At 38.7% G+C, this 13,855-nt stretch overlaps 1 protein-coding gene across 1 annotated transcript in view; it reads left to right on the top strand.

The window, feature by feature from the left end:
• Positions 1 to 385: 385 nt before the first annotated feature.
• slc16a1a (solute carrier family 16 member 1a) overlaps positions 386 to 13,855 on the top strand; it is a 13,595-nt gene continuing 125 nt past the window's right edge. The window contains exons 1-5 of the mRNA XM_020629412.2: positions 386 to 703; positions 7,951 to 8,210; positions 11,462 to 11,605; positions 12,014 to 12,787; positions 12,907 to 13,855. The exon at positions 12,907 to 13,855 is cut by the window's right edge and continues 125 nt beyond it. Of these exons, the coding sequence (XP_020485068.2) occupies positions 7,994 to 8,210; positions 11,462 to 11,605; positions 12,014 to 12,787; positions 12,907 to 13,142 (1,371 nt within the window). The 5' untranslated portion in view covers positions 386 to 703; positions 7,951 to 7,993 and the 3' untranslated portion in view covers positions 13,143 to 13,855. The remainder of the gene's footprint in view (positions 704 to 7,950; positions 8,211 to 11,461; positions 11,606 to 12,013; positions 12,788 to 12,906) is intronic.

Raw genomic sequence — 13,855 nt, 5'->3', positions numbered from 1 at the left:
ATACAGACCCATTAATAGTTCCTCGGGGAGTTTAGGAGAAAGGCTCAACCATGTATGACCCCTAAAGTGTTCAGAAATCTTTCTTTCAGGTACTTTAGGTAAACAATGTCTGTTGTTTAAGTACGACTGGATTTGGTATAGCTGCAGTGTCCAATAGGGTTTATAAATCAGCTAATACAGGAAATCAGAGTCTCAGAAAGCATCTTATCTTTTAGAGCGCAGACATTTTTCGATATCCTCCTGGGTCACACATACTAAAGGGCCCCTCATAGTGAATTACTTTAACCTTGTGTGTAAGCTCGGCACATGACAGAGGGGTGGAGAAAGCATTGTAGGGGCATGGCTCTAAGCCTCCCACAGCCAATAAGAAGTTGACTGACCTCACCATTTAGCACCATAGTGTCCACATCGTCCTGCTGTTTGATCTGGGCTCTGAATGAACTCAACTTTGCAGCTTGGACACAGATAAAGTCTGAGGCCAAGGTGCCGCTGGCAACTTGTGGACTGTCACAGTGGATATAGACTCATAGATAACTTCGGGACTGTCTGTGAAACATATGCAGTGACTTCTTTTTTTTTTAATGTCATACATATTCAGAGACTCTAAGTCCTATTCAATGAAGTCTGCAGTGTGTTAACGTGCCTCAGCGACTGCTGTTTATCTGCAGAGCTCATCTGGCCCTGTTCAAGAGCTCCTGTCAAGGTAAGATGCTTGAAACACACACCATGCACATTCAACAATGCCAGACATCACTTTAAAAATAATTACTTGCATAAGTAGTCTATTTCCAGCCTGTTATGCATTAAAGATGGATTGCTTTGTCGGTATTAAAACATTACTTATAACAGGAGTGAGCAATTTCGCCAAGCAAATATTTAGCGTGTGATTGTCATCTATAATTAATTGGACAAATTCACTGCATGAAATAAGAAGAGTTTAACTTTAATGTCGCTGAGGGGCATTTTGCTTTACAGACAGTTGTCAAACAGAAATACAAACACATACTCGAACACAGCACAGAAACCATTTCTGCTTTACAGTCTCCACTCAGTTTAAATGATAAAAAAAAAAGATAAGACGTGAGGACATCCAGGGTTATAACATGTTTAAAAAACCAATAGCAGATGGAACAAAGGACAATCTGCCTCTATTAGTGCCACCTTTGGGGAAATAAAACCTGTGCACTGATGGAAACATCTGGAGCTCAACATGTGAGTGATGTTTAGGGACTGAAACAAGAGTCTGCACCTACTTCATAGGAGTGCCGAAGGTCATCACCAGAACCACCTGTAATCTTTCAAAATAACGTTTTTAGTTTTGCTCTCTTTCTGAGACTTTGTTTGTTAACAAATTATATTTGAAGAAGTACAGATTACACATGGTCCTATACTTCTACCTGTTTCCTTCCTGTTACAAATTCAAATACCTAGATTTAAGTATTAGATAATACCAATCAAACTGTCAAAGACAATGTAATACAAAAGAAAGACCAAGTTTAACTTTCTGCTGGCACCACAGTGATGTGGTTTGTTACTGCCTCCTGATAATTTACCTGAAACAAGTTGTTTTGGGGGGGCTCATCCGTTATGGTATCCAAACTGTTGATTGATTAAGCGACAGCCTCTTGTGTCGAAAAGTGACATCAAGGAAGAAGTGCAAGAAAAAAGCATTTCCTCTAGTGTCCACTTGAGGCTTACTCCAAAAAGCAAGGAATCCTCATTAGGTCCCATATTAAAATTCCCAAATTTACAGCAACATGTTTACAGCCTTGCACAAAAAACAGTTTTGGTCAATTTCTTTATTGGTATACTGTAGGGGGGTCATTTTTATACCTCATCTGTTTTGATTCTATTGAGGCTAAAAGTTACATGCATAATTAAAGAGTTTGATTTGACTGACAGGTGGACGTGTTGTAACTGTTTGCCAGGAGGCTTAAATCAGATCCATCTTTTTGCCTGTTGCCATTGTTGGGCTTCAAAGTTCTTCTTCAGACACCAATGTGGCATTTCACTGAGACTTTGTCCATGTTTTATACAGTTTATGGCAGTACCTGATATCACCCTTCAGGCAGTATCAGAGGCCTCCAAAATTACTGATACTGGAGCATCTCCAGTATCGATGTGGTTAAGTATAGAATGTTTTTTTTATCAGTGCCATACACATTAAAACATCAGAGCTGCCTTTAAAATAGGAAGTTTAGTCTTGCCTTTTTAAATACAACAACGTGTGTTGGTGTCCAAACTAAAGGCAGAATAAGGATTTGTCTGTTGATGTTTAGAAACAAAACTTTAAAGGTGGCCCCTCCAGGTCAATAAGAGAGTAAGCAAAAGTAATTTAGGAAGTCAAAGAGAAATGATTAAAGCGAGCAGCCGAGGTCGAGAGAGCTAAGAAATAATAATATTTTTCAAGACAGGGTCAAAGTCAACAGGAAAAAAATTTATCAAAGAACAAATTAATGTTTTCTGATGATTCACGGCGTTTATGTCTAAAGCAAAAGTAAACACACCTACGTCTGCACATCACCCCGTGGGAAGATGCTGGATTTTATGTGAATCCAGTTGAAGCCACGCTCTATCCTTCCTCATTCTTATTGTGTGTGTGTGTGTGTGTGTGTGTGTGTGTGTGTGTGTGTGTGTGTGTGTGTGTGTTTATTTTAAAGTAGACAGAAGGCATCTCTGCAGAAACAGACATTACCACACATGTTTAGTGAGTTGGAAGTCATAATTGAGAGGGATTATTTTCTTATGAGGCTTTACATTGTTTTTTAGGGAAATCCTCCTCAGTCTGCTTTCAAGCTTCTGGTCTACAAAGAGTCATCAAACTACTTATATTGCTGCTCTGCTGACACCGCCTCACCCTTGATCACATATAGGGTGCAGGGGCCTCCTCTGAAAATCAATAAACATTTCTTTGGTCTTGGCCTCGTGTATTTGGAAGAATGTGGCAACGCCAAAGTAATGTTTATTGATTTTCAGATGAGGCCCCCAGCACCCTGTGTGATCCAGGGTGAGGCGGTGGCAGCAGAGCAACAATATAAGTATACAACTCTAAAACATAATAGGAATGTATTTTCATATTGTATCACCTATCTACCATGCAGTTAGATTAGACTTAGACTAAGACTAAGACTCTATTATCCGAAATGGGAAATTCTTCTTCACAGCCCTGTACAGGTTTGACATCAATTAACCAAACAAAAAAAACACAATACAAAATATACAAAAAAACACAGCTTATTCAGTGAGGCCTGCTGTTACGGGAAGTAACAGTAAGATAATAAAGTTATATTAGATAATGAAGTTCAGTTTTCTCTTTGTTGTGACTGATGGATGTTGTCTGTCCTACATTGAAAAAGCACAACCATGTACTGTGTTTTTGGCTTTGACCATTTTAAAAATTGTTCGCCATATATTGTACACCCAATTCTATTTGAAGAAGATATAATGCTATACAGTATGTAAAATGGCTCTTCTTCAGAAAATTACCCCAAGTATTAACAACAACTTTTTTAAGAGTGATACAAAACTTTTCCTGCAGAATAAAAGAAAGACAACACTTTTACTGAATTCACAAAACATTCAGCATTTTTTTTAGCTTTTGTTATGATCCAACCTTTATGATATATTGTATGCCTATTTTTGTTCAGTGTGACTGGAAATACATCAAAACACATACCAATTCAACAAAGTAGAGAGCAGGATGAATTTCCCTAAAGCCCTCTTAAAGTGGGAACATGTCAAGGTGGGGTCCCTGAATGCAGCATACAGAGGATATTTCTATAAGGAGGGGTGGGCTTTGCTTAAGTTGCCCTCCTGCTGATGTAGGTCACAACCAACAAAGGGGTTTCATTACTTCACATACCAGGCCTCAGGTCCCTACAGTGCTGTAAGTAACACATGTTTTTTTAAACAAAGTCTTGTGTCTTTAAAACAGTGACACCAAACCTCAGCTGATGTCCTCTGCAGAGCTCGCCCTGCTCTGTGCTGGTATGTGTGTGTATGTCAAGTGGCACTTTCAGGCCACCCACTTTAACGGCTTTATTTAGACCTTTACACTATGAATGGGGTAGCGTTGATACTTCTGCTCATTTGTCTACTTGTATTATCCTCCGACATGGCTTAAAAGAATGAATTCTGCAGTTTCACTGAACTCTTGGAAACTTTTCTCTCAATTTCCGAGACAAGCGATCAATCCTCAGTGTGAAATTATCTGTTTTATTCATTATTTTGATGCTTTTGCCAGTTTATCTGGAGTCCCATCTGTCTGAAGTTGTTCTGCCATTCATCATCTGATGTCAACCACTGAATTTTTTATTCCTCTGAAAATACAGAAACTCTGTGCTTCCAGTAAAGTAAATTTCCCCCTGCATATACTGTCCTATTTCAGATGTGAGATGGTGGATTTGAAACGACTGTTATCGGACTGTTAAAATCTTTCAACTGATTTCTCTTGTGCTTGTGCAGACCTTCAGTCTTCAGGCTGGCGACATTACAGATGTGAAGGTCATCAATGCCTTCATAACCTCCCATCTGGACTATCTAATGGAGTCCTGTCTGGTGTAACCAGCAACGCCCTGGACATGTTCCATTATGTCCAAAACTTTACTGCTTTCACCTGCACCAAGCCCTGGCAGCACATCACCCGAACCCTCATCCACCTCCACTGAATCCCAATTAGATCCCATCAAATACAAAATGCTCCTCCTCACTTATAAATCCCTCCATGCCCTCTGCACCTCTTCGACCTCCTACACCCACACGCCACATCCTGAAACTTCTGGCCCTATAGGACACTGGCCTGCTGCCATGTAAAGCGTTCTTGGGTCCCTTGAAAGGCGCTATAGAAATTTAATCTATCATTATTATAATTATAACATATATAACAACATTTATCCATCAAAAGTGACAAAAATGTCATAGCTGTTAAAATAAACCAAAACGTTGGAGTTTGAAACAAGTACATTAACATTAGAGAAAAGTAGAGAAAATTAGAAAAAAATACTTTTAGTGATCAATTAGTGAATCTAAACCTTTTTTCAACGGCATAGTGCTGCATCTGGGATAGTTACGCTAGATAAAAGCTGTTCTTTGTTTGTTTACATTCTACATAAATGTGAATTATTAAAGATTTATCTCATATGTTGAACAGAGGCAGGTATGTTGTGCCTCCACTAGCATAGCATGTTTCATGCTAAGCTAGGCTAACTCCATCCACTCTGTAGATAAATGGTTAATGGACTTGAGCTTGTATAGAGCTTTTCTAGTCTTCTGACTATTTAAAGCACTTTTCCAGCGCAGGTCTTACCTACCCATTCACACTCTGACTGCAGAGGCTTCAATGTAAAGTGACTATCAGAGTGTAATGCAGATGGAGCAGCGGGAGCAACTCAGGGTTAAGTGTCTTGACCAAGGACACATTGAACATGTGGCTGCAGTAGCTGGGGATCGAACCCCAGACCTTCCGAGACGACCTAGTTTACCAACTGAGCCCCAGCCGCCCTTGTGCTCAGCATACTCATAGATGTCAAACCTTGCTTTCCAGTTTAGTGGGGAAAAAACATATTCCAAATGTGTAATTATGAAGTAAATTAATTAGCATGTACACATGGCGAATATCTGTTAGCCAAAACAGCTCCATCTCTTCTGAGCAAACATACTTCTGTTTAGAGATACCTTCTGTTAAAGATCACATATTGACAAATCCTTGTAGAACATTAAGTATAGAAGAAACACAGCATTTTCTGCTCCAATATTTTTGAATAATAAGTGATCTATGATGCATTTCTTTTTTTTCTTACACAAAAACAGCTCAAATCAAATTATCCTAAGTGACCCGTAATGTCTCCCTGTACGAGTACATTTAAAAAGCTCTTATCTCTTTCCATTAGACCACCTATTGCATCAGTAGAATAAAGCAGGAGGCACATTTACAGCTGCATAGCAGCAGCTAAGGTCCCAGCTCAATAACAAAATTTCTTTAACGCATTAAATATTCACTACTCACTGCACTACTGGCTTATCCAATAAGTTTTTCCGAGCACTAAACCAATTCATCAACCACATCAAGTTCTCCTCGATGAAAAACATTACATCATCACCTACTCCTGAGAAGGGCCCTGAGCTATTGAGCAGTGTTCGATGCTTTCTCTGGTCTAGTCTCTCTAGTCTCCTCTGTGTAAACAATACAGTAAGTTGTTTGACTCTGCAGCTGGACTCTTATTTATCACCTCTAAAAGGAGACCAGCTGGAGGGGTTTAGTAAATACATAAAGAGATAAAATTAAAGCCAAGAAAAGCCTAAAACAGCATTTTACTCTTTAGATATTGTTTTGTTGAGTTGGTTTTTTTTATTGACAAATTTGATCTCCACAAATACACAAGACATATCTGTAACACAGAGTTTCGGATGAGTCCTCATAGGTCTGTATGAAGAACATGTAGTGGATGCTTAACATGTTGATGGGGAATTAATACAGTGACTCAATAAAGAGACCACCTGCCACTAGAGGGTAAGAAGGCGGATTTGGTCGATAAACTGAAGATGAGATGCATGAGGGAAAAGAGAGGTCAGAGGTCAGAAGGTGGATGGAAATGAACAAAGATCAATTCTGTCAGACAGCAATAAACACAGGTATCTCCTATGTGGGAGGGAAAAGCGGATTGAAGAAGTTCAAAAGAGGTGAAAAGCACTGAGGGAAGAGTTAAAACATGGCTGTTAACGTGAAATATATGACTACACGCCTGATATTTTGTAGTTTTCTCACCGAGTTTGTTTAGGAATGTCAGCGTTTTTGTCCTGAGCATTGACCCTAACGACTCTGGAAAGTTTTGTATCAATTTGTAAAAAAAAATATTCAGTTACAGTGAAACTGTTCTGCATCTTATTCCCACTCTCAGGGTCATTTTAAAATACCGTGAATACCATGAGTACCAAAAGCTGTGATTCATTTCAACCATCTTACTGGAAAGTTTAAGGGTGAGCCTGTTACCATGAACTTGATAGTAAATCAAAAACCACTCAAACCTTTAGTAACTTATATGCGTGCTGAATCCTCATCCCAAAAATTATTGAAAGTATTTCAGGACAGCACACCAAATTGTTATGGCAAAACAAACAGGGAAAATCCCTTCTTCAGTGGCTTCAGGCAAACAACTCCAGAGTTTGTTTGCCTGAAGCCACTGAAGAAGGGATTTGCCCTTAAACATGTGCGGAAATAAAAACAAATGGATATTTAAGATTTTGATGTGCTGGCCTGAAATACTGACCTAGAACTGGATAGCCATAAGGGCTCCTGTTATATCCCAAAGTAAACTGTAGAAAATATGTTAAAAAATTATGGAAAATGTCTAATGTGCACTGTCATGGAACAGAATACCAAATGGGGAGAAAACTTTGAGTCCAAGTTAAAAATTATGAACATGGATAATGTGTTTAGTCTGTTTAATCAACCTGAGGAAGCTACAGGCCAAACACCTTGTTCACTCACAATAAGGTCACTGTAAAGCCATTATCAGTGTGTGGTAGATTATTTATTTTATATTTAATTCCACTTTTTATCATCCAATCAGCTATGGGTGAATTACAATTTTTATTATCTATATTTAAAATTCCTCAAAAGATCATCATTTAAACTCAGTAAAACTGTTTCTGATATTTTCTCGTCGGAGTAGAAAAAAAAAGTGTAGGCCTATTCTCTTCAATCATTGAACGCTGAACACAAAACATGAAAATAAAGTCATCATTTTTACATTTTGATATGTTTTTGTTGGGTCTGATCTTGTCTTTCAGCAATCCACCCATTTATTGAACAGTCAAACATCAGTCAATTAACATGATTCTTCAAAACATGATCTCCAAAGCTCTTCCGACTGTAAATCTGAAACAACTTTTCTTACAACAAACAAACTAATCAAGTTCTTTTCTCTCATGTTTCTTCTCTCTCCTGAACAGGCCCTCATATCTGTAATACTTGCTGAAATTGAAGAGAGAAAAAATGGCACCTGCTGTCGGTGGTCCTGTAGGCTACACTCCACCTGAAGGTGGCTGGGGATGGATGGTGGTAGCTGGGGCCTTCATCTCTATCGGCTTCTCCTATGCATTTCCTAAGTCCATCACTGTGTTCTTTAAAGAGATCGAGGTGATCTTCGATGTGACCAGCAGTCAGGTGTCCTGGATCTCTTCCATCATGTTAGCGTGCATGTACGGCGGAGGTAAGCTAACAAATACAGCCTGCAGAACCTAACACAAGACATTTAGCACCTAGATAAGTACTATAGATTGAATCTATTTCTGGCTCTTTGAAAAAGTGTTGAAGATTTATTACTGGAGTGTTTAGTTACAGCTAATCTATTGCTTGTTGACAACACACTTGCATTGAAGCCTTTTAGCCTCAGTTTGTCCACAAATAGTCCACAGATTCTCAGAATTATAATGCAGCTTAAATCAAATGTCTCACACTGAGGTAAAACAATACAGTAACTCGTCTATTGAAGTTTTGTTTATAAAGGTGCAACATTATCTGTCTCGGGAGCACATGAATGGGTTTTTACCCACGTATTGTTTTCCCCAGCGCTTTGAGAGGGGAGGACCACAGCAGACTTTTGTTTTGTTCCTGCGCTGACGAGATGAATGCTGGGTGATGTCACACAGGTCCAGCCGGTCAAGTGGTGATAAGGGTCTATTCATGTGCGTGATATTCAACACGGAGAGAACAGAGTTCAAAGGAGCTCTCCTCGTCCCTCAAGACCGTCTACTCTGAAATCAAAACACAGCAGTTCTCTTTACTCCAACGTGTGATAAACTGGGAAAATGATGACTGAAGCATCTTTTTTTAATCTCAGGGAAGTTTCAGGAAAGTTGCTTTAGTGTGCCAAACTGATGTGAAGAGCATATATAACTTCTTTGTATCAAATGCTCTGTTCTGCTGAATGTATCATCAATGCAGGATCTGAAAGCAGTAAAAGTGGACATAGTATTTTCTTTCTATTGATATTGTTCCACTGGATGACATTCATACTTTGGTTTTCCTCATGCTTTCAAAAATATCAGGCCACATAGTCAGTCAAACCTACAATTCAGGCTCTAATGAAAACAATCCAAATGTACTGTATATTAATTTTTAAAGCAATGTATCACTTTTTTCCCCATGTGGGTCGTTCTCGTTCTCCTAAGATACAAGTAAGGGGGGCTTCAAGGAAAAAGGTTTGGAACCCCTTGTGTAAATAGTGCATATGAAAGATTGCTTCTGTTTAAGTTATTCGTCTAAGGTTTGCGTTTCACACGGATGATCCTCAGACACTTGAGGTGAGGAAGCTTGAATGTTGCGATAATTTTGTACTTTTATTTTTTACTGTTCACAAGTTATAAAAAAAGGCAGAAAATCTGAACACTTTTCATCGATAAGCAACTTAATAATAACACAACGATAGATAGGCTGATGAAAAGACAGAGGGAGATTATATTTTACGGCCCTAGGGTTCGGAAAGACTAACCTTCATTCAACAAATTCGTAGCTAACATTACTGATGGCTCGCTAACATAACCATTAGCCATAAATTGAACCCTTTCCTTTTGTTTCTTATCTCTAACACTATTTCAAAGTTTCCAGACTGATAGGCTAAGAATTTAAATGTTTCCTTTACTTGGATGTCTTGATAGTAAGAGTGTAAATTCCTAGCTATCGGCATTCTAGGCTAAGAGGGGGTTGATTGCTAAGGCTGTATTCTATTCTATTCTTCAACTTTTCAACTTTCAACTTTACTGTCCCCGAGGGGAAATTTGTTTCGCAGCCAAGTGAGAGCAATATGCTAAGCTAATGACTTATCAAATATGTTTTACATTGGCTGGATATAATTTATCTATTTTTTTTCCAGTTTGTTATTGTAACAATTGTAAATATTTGCCAAATACCCTGAGATTAAACAGTAGTAAGAAAATATAGCAGCATTTTAGCTTCCCACCCCGAACATGACATCAGCAGAAAATGGTCTATATGTGAGTATATGGTAATTTATCTTGAACAGACATGTCTCGGAGAACAAAATATCACCTCCATGTAAAAGCCTCATTACTGCACAGGGAAGGTACCCTCTCCTAATAAAGGCATAAAAGATTCTGAGACCTAAGAAAGACATTCCTGCTGGGGTTAAAGGTTCCTCAGTTAGGGAACATGTGAATAGTCTTAAGTCTTTCACTTTGCAGTCTGGTATTTGAAATATCCCTTCAGATGAAGCACACATGTGGTGTTTTTTTTAACCTTCCATCACAGTAAGATATGCACCTGTCTGAACAAGTTAGGAGCTGTTCACTCAACATTTAGGTGTTACATTGTTAATTCATGCAAATGTGTAAATGTAAATATGCAAAGACAAAAGCCAGCTATGCATGGTAATTGAAAGTAAGTGAGGAAATGTTTGTCAGCGCTGTGAGTGGATGACAGCTGAGTCTGTTACCCTCTGGTAAACATTCAGAGCACATCAGCAGGAGAAGTTCATTAACAACCTACCGTTGCGTACCCCTGCACTCCACCAATTTTTCTTTCATTAAATTCATAATATTCTACATTGGTGTGTCTCCAACCTTTTTATCCCGAGCAACTCTCCCTGCATGGCAGAAGGAAAGAACTCATTGTTAGTGTGTAGACTGGCTGCATTACAATTTATAAAACCCTTTGTCTTGCACCGTGCTGGCAAATGAGTGTGGACAACCTCTAAACAAAAACTGTCAGTTTCTATTTAGCCTCATTGGACAGTGCTGGGGTTTGGCAGAAAGGCAGCAGTATCTTTAATGTTGGTCCTCATGCTCATATATGCTGGTAATTTTAAGACATAGATGTAGATGTTGTTTTGTGACCTGAACACTCCATGCATTTCAGTAATTTGTTTAAATGTAAGGTAATTTTTTTTTTTTTTTTAATGTTGAATCCAAGGTGCATACATAACATGCATAAAAAGGATGACTTATTGTGGTTCTATTCTGAGATGCTTTCTTTGTAACTCATTCACCTATGGCAAAAAGTTGAAAAAAATGTTAGTAGTATAGCCTTTATCAGTCTCATCAATCCCTCCCCCTAAAAACACGCACACTGATACCACCCACCCACTTATCTGAACTGAGGTACTTCCAATAATGATTTAATAAGCATTTTAGACCCCTTTTGGAAGAATCAACAAACAAATACTTCTCTGTCAATTTTAATGAACCCCTGATACAAATAAAAGCTTATTTCATTACAGCCTTCATGGTTTTTCTGACAGATCGCATTATGAATGGCATGAGAACACTACTGCACTGCAGCACTGACAGAAATGATTGCAGAAGTTGTTAGAATTTTCCGAGCCAAAGCTTTGACACTAGAGACCCCTGGTGGTAGAATATAGACCTGTGCATTGCTTTTTATTTTATTTTTAAATCCCAATCCTTATGCTGATTTGTCTGTATGTGTTTTTCTCTTACCCTATAGGTCCTATCAGCAGCATCCTGGTGAATAAATATGGGAGTCGTCCTGTTATGATGGCTGGTGGATGCCTGTCCGGGTTGGGCCTTGTTGCTGCCTCTTTCTGCAAAACTATTGAAGCTCTGTATTTTTGTATTGGTGTCATTGGAGGTATCTAATTTTAACTTTCTGTATTTTTAAGTCGAGTCATGACTCACTTTTTTTTTATTTGACCTCTGGCGCCATCTAGTGTTCTTCAAGGATAAAACCACCAAAAAATACTTAAAATTGCCAAACGCATTAAATGCTCAGATCCTGGATTGATTCATTAATTGTTGTAAATGTTTTACTCCGAGCAGGCTGATAGAATGAGGGTGGATTCATTAATACAAAAAGAATAAAAAAGAATAAACAGTAAAGCTATACAACACTCTCAGTTGCTAAATTTAACACAAAGTAAGCAGTGCATATTAAAAAAAAAAACGTGGGATGAAGTGTATTTATCCCATCCACTTTTTAGCTTCAATAATAATGTTTTTTAAAAAACACTCTTTCACACTTTTTTTCCATTTCTTTCAGGTTTGGGATTGGCCTTTAACCTCAACCCTGCACTCACTATGATCGGAAAGTACTTCTACAACAAGCGACCCATTGCCAATGGAATAGCGATGGCTGGCAGCCCTGTGTTTCTCTCCACCCTGGCTCCTCTGAACACTTGGCTCTTTGACCAGTTTGGCTGGAGAGGAAGCTTCATGATCCTGGGCGGCCTGCTCTTTAATTGCTGTGTCGCTGGTTCCCTCATGCGGCCCATAGGACCAAAACCCAAACCTGCGGAGAAGAGCACAGAGAGGAAGACTGTAGTGCAGACAATTAACAGTTTCATTGACCTATCTTTGTTTAAGCACCGTGGCTTTTTGCTCTATATCCTGGGCAATATTATCATGTTTTTCGGCCTCTTTGCACCACTGGTGTTCCTCAGTAATTTTGCAAAGAGTAGAGACATCCCCAAAGAAAAGGCAGCTTTCTTACTGTCTGTGCTGGCTTTTGTCGACATGGTTGCCAGGCCCTCCATGGGCATTGTGGCAAACACTAAGTGGATCCGGCCTCGAATCCAGTACTTCTTCGCTGCCTCTGTGCTTTATAACGGTGTTTGTCACATTCTGGCACCAATGTCTGTGACCTACACAGGCTTTGTGATTTATGCCATCTTCTTTGGGTCTGCTTTTGGCTGGCTGAGCTCAGTGCTGTTTGAGACCTTGATGGACCTTGTTGGAGCACAACGCTTCTCCAGTGCTGTTGGCCTGGTCACTATTGTGGAGTGTGGTCCTGTATTGTTAGGGCCCCCTTTGCTTGGTGAGTAAATTATCTAACCTTCCAAATATATTGAAACTAATTTTAATGTATTCATCTGTATTTTAGAGAAGATTCAAGTTGACTGAAACTATAAAATAATGCTCTTGTTTTCTAAACAGGGAAGTTCAAAGACATCTATCATGATTACAAGTACACGTACCAGGGCTGCGGGATCATCCTTATCGTCTCCAGCGTCTTCCTCTTTGCAGGGATGGGACTCAACTATCGACTGCTGGCAAAGGAGAAGAAAGAGGAGGAGAGGAGGGTCAGGGTAGTAGGGAGAGAACAAAAGTCCAACAGGGACAATGCTGCCAAGGAGGTAGCAGAGGCTAGGAACACAGAAGACACTGTCTAATAGTTCGTATACCATTTTAAGCTACATTTTTGTTCAATTTTTTTAAGTATATATATGATGGATGCACGAGTTAAAGGAAACGGCAGTGAACAATCTTGTTTCTTTATGACATTTTGATCAAGAGCACAGTATTGTTCATGACTTCACCAGCATTTCCATGTGAAGTTTTTAAACATCTTTAAAAGCCTTAAAACCCTAATGAATAATCCACATAAATACCTGTGATATTCTAACAGTGACTGTTATTTGTGTTTGATAGTCTATTAAAGTGTGCTTAGCCTTTCATGTCACTGAAATCATCAAGATATTATTATAATGCCTTTTCAATCTCAGATGGTATCTCTATAACCTTTCCATAAGTCGTTTTTATATAGCACACAAACGCTCAACAATGTAACATAAGATAATTAAAGAGATTATTCAATATGGAGCATTCAAAGTGCAGTGCTGTATTTTTCAAAGCCAACTGAAAACATGTGATATGAAAGTGTATAATTATAGCATTCACTTTACTTTGCCCAGCACATTGTCTTACAAACTCTTGTATAAAGGATTTTCTCCTTTGACTGATGCTGTTTTGGAAACATATTTGGGGCCAACTTTTTTCTTGTTCTTTATATTCCACAAATATAGGCTATTATTACTTTACTCAATTTGTCTTTTTTTGCCAGTCCATTTCTTGAAGATGGGTGGTGGGAATAAGCATTACTTTT

This window comes from Labrus bergylta, chromosome 5 (assembly GCF_963930695.1).
Source record: "Labrus bergylta chromosome 5, fLabBer1.1, whole genome shotgun sequence".
Lineage (NCBI taxonomy): Eukaryota > Metazoa > Chordata > Actinopteri > Labriformes > Labridae > Labrus > Labrus bergylta.
The sequence above is the reverse complement of the archived record's forward strand: the minus strand, read 5'-3'. Positions and strand labels throughout refer to the sequence as shown.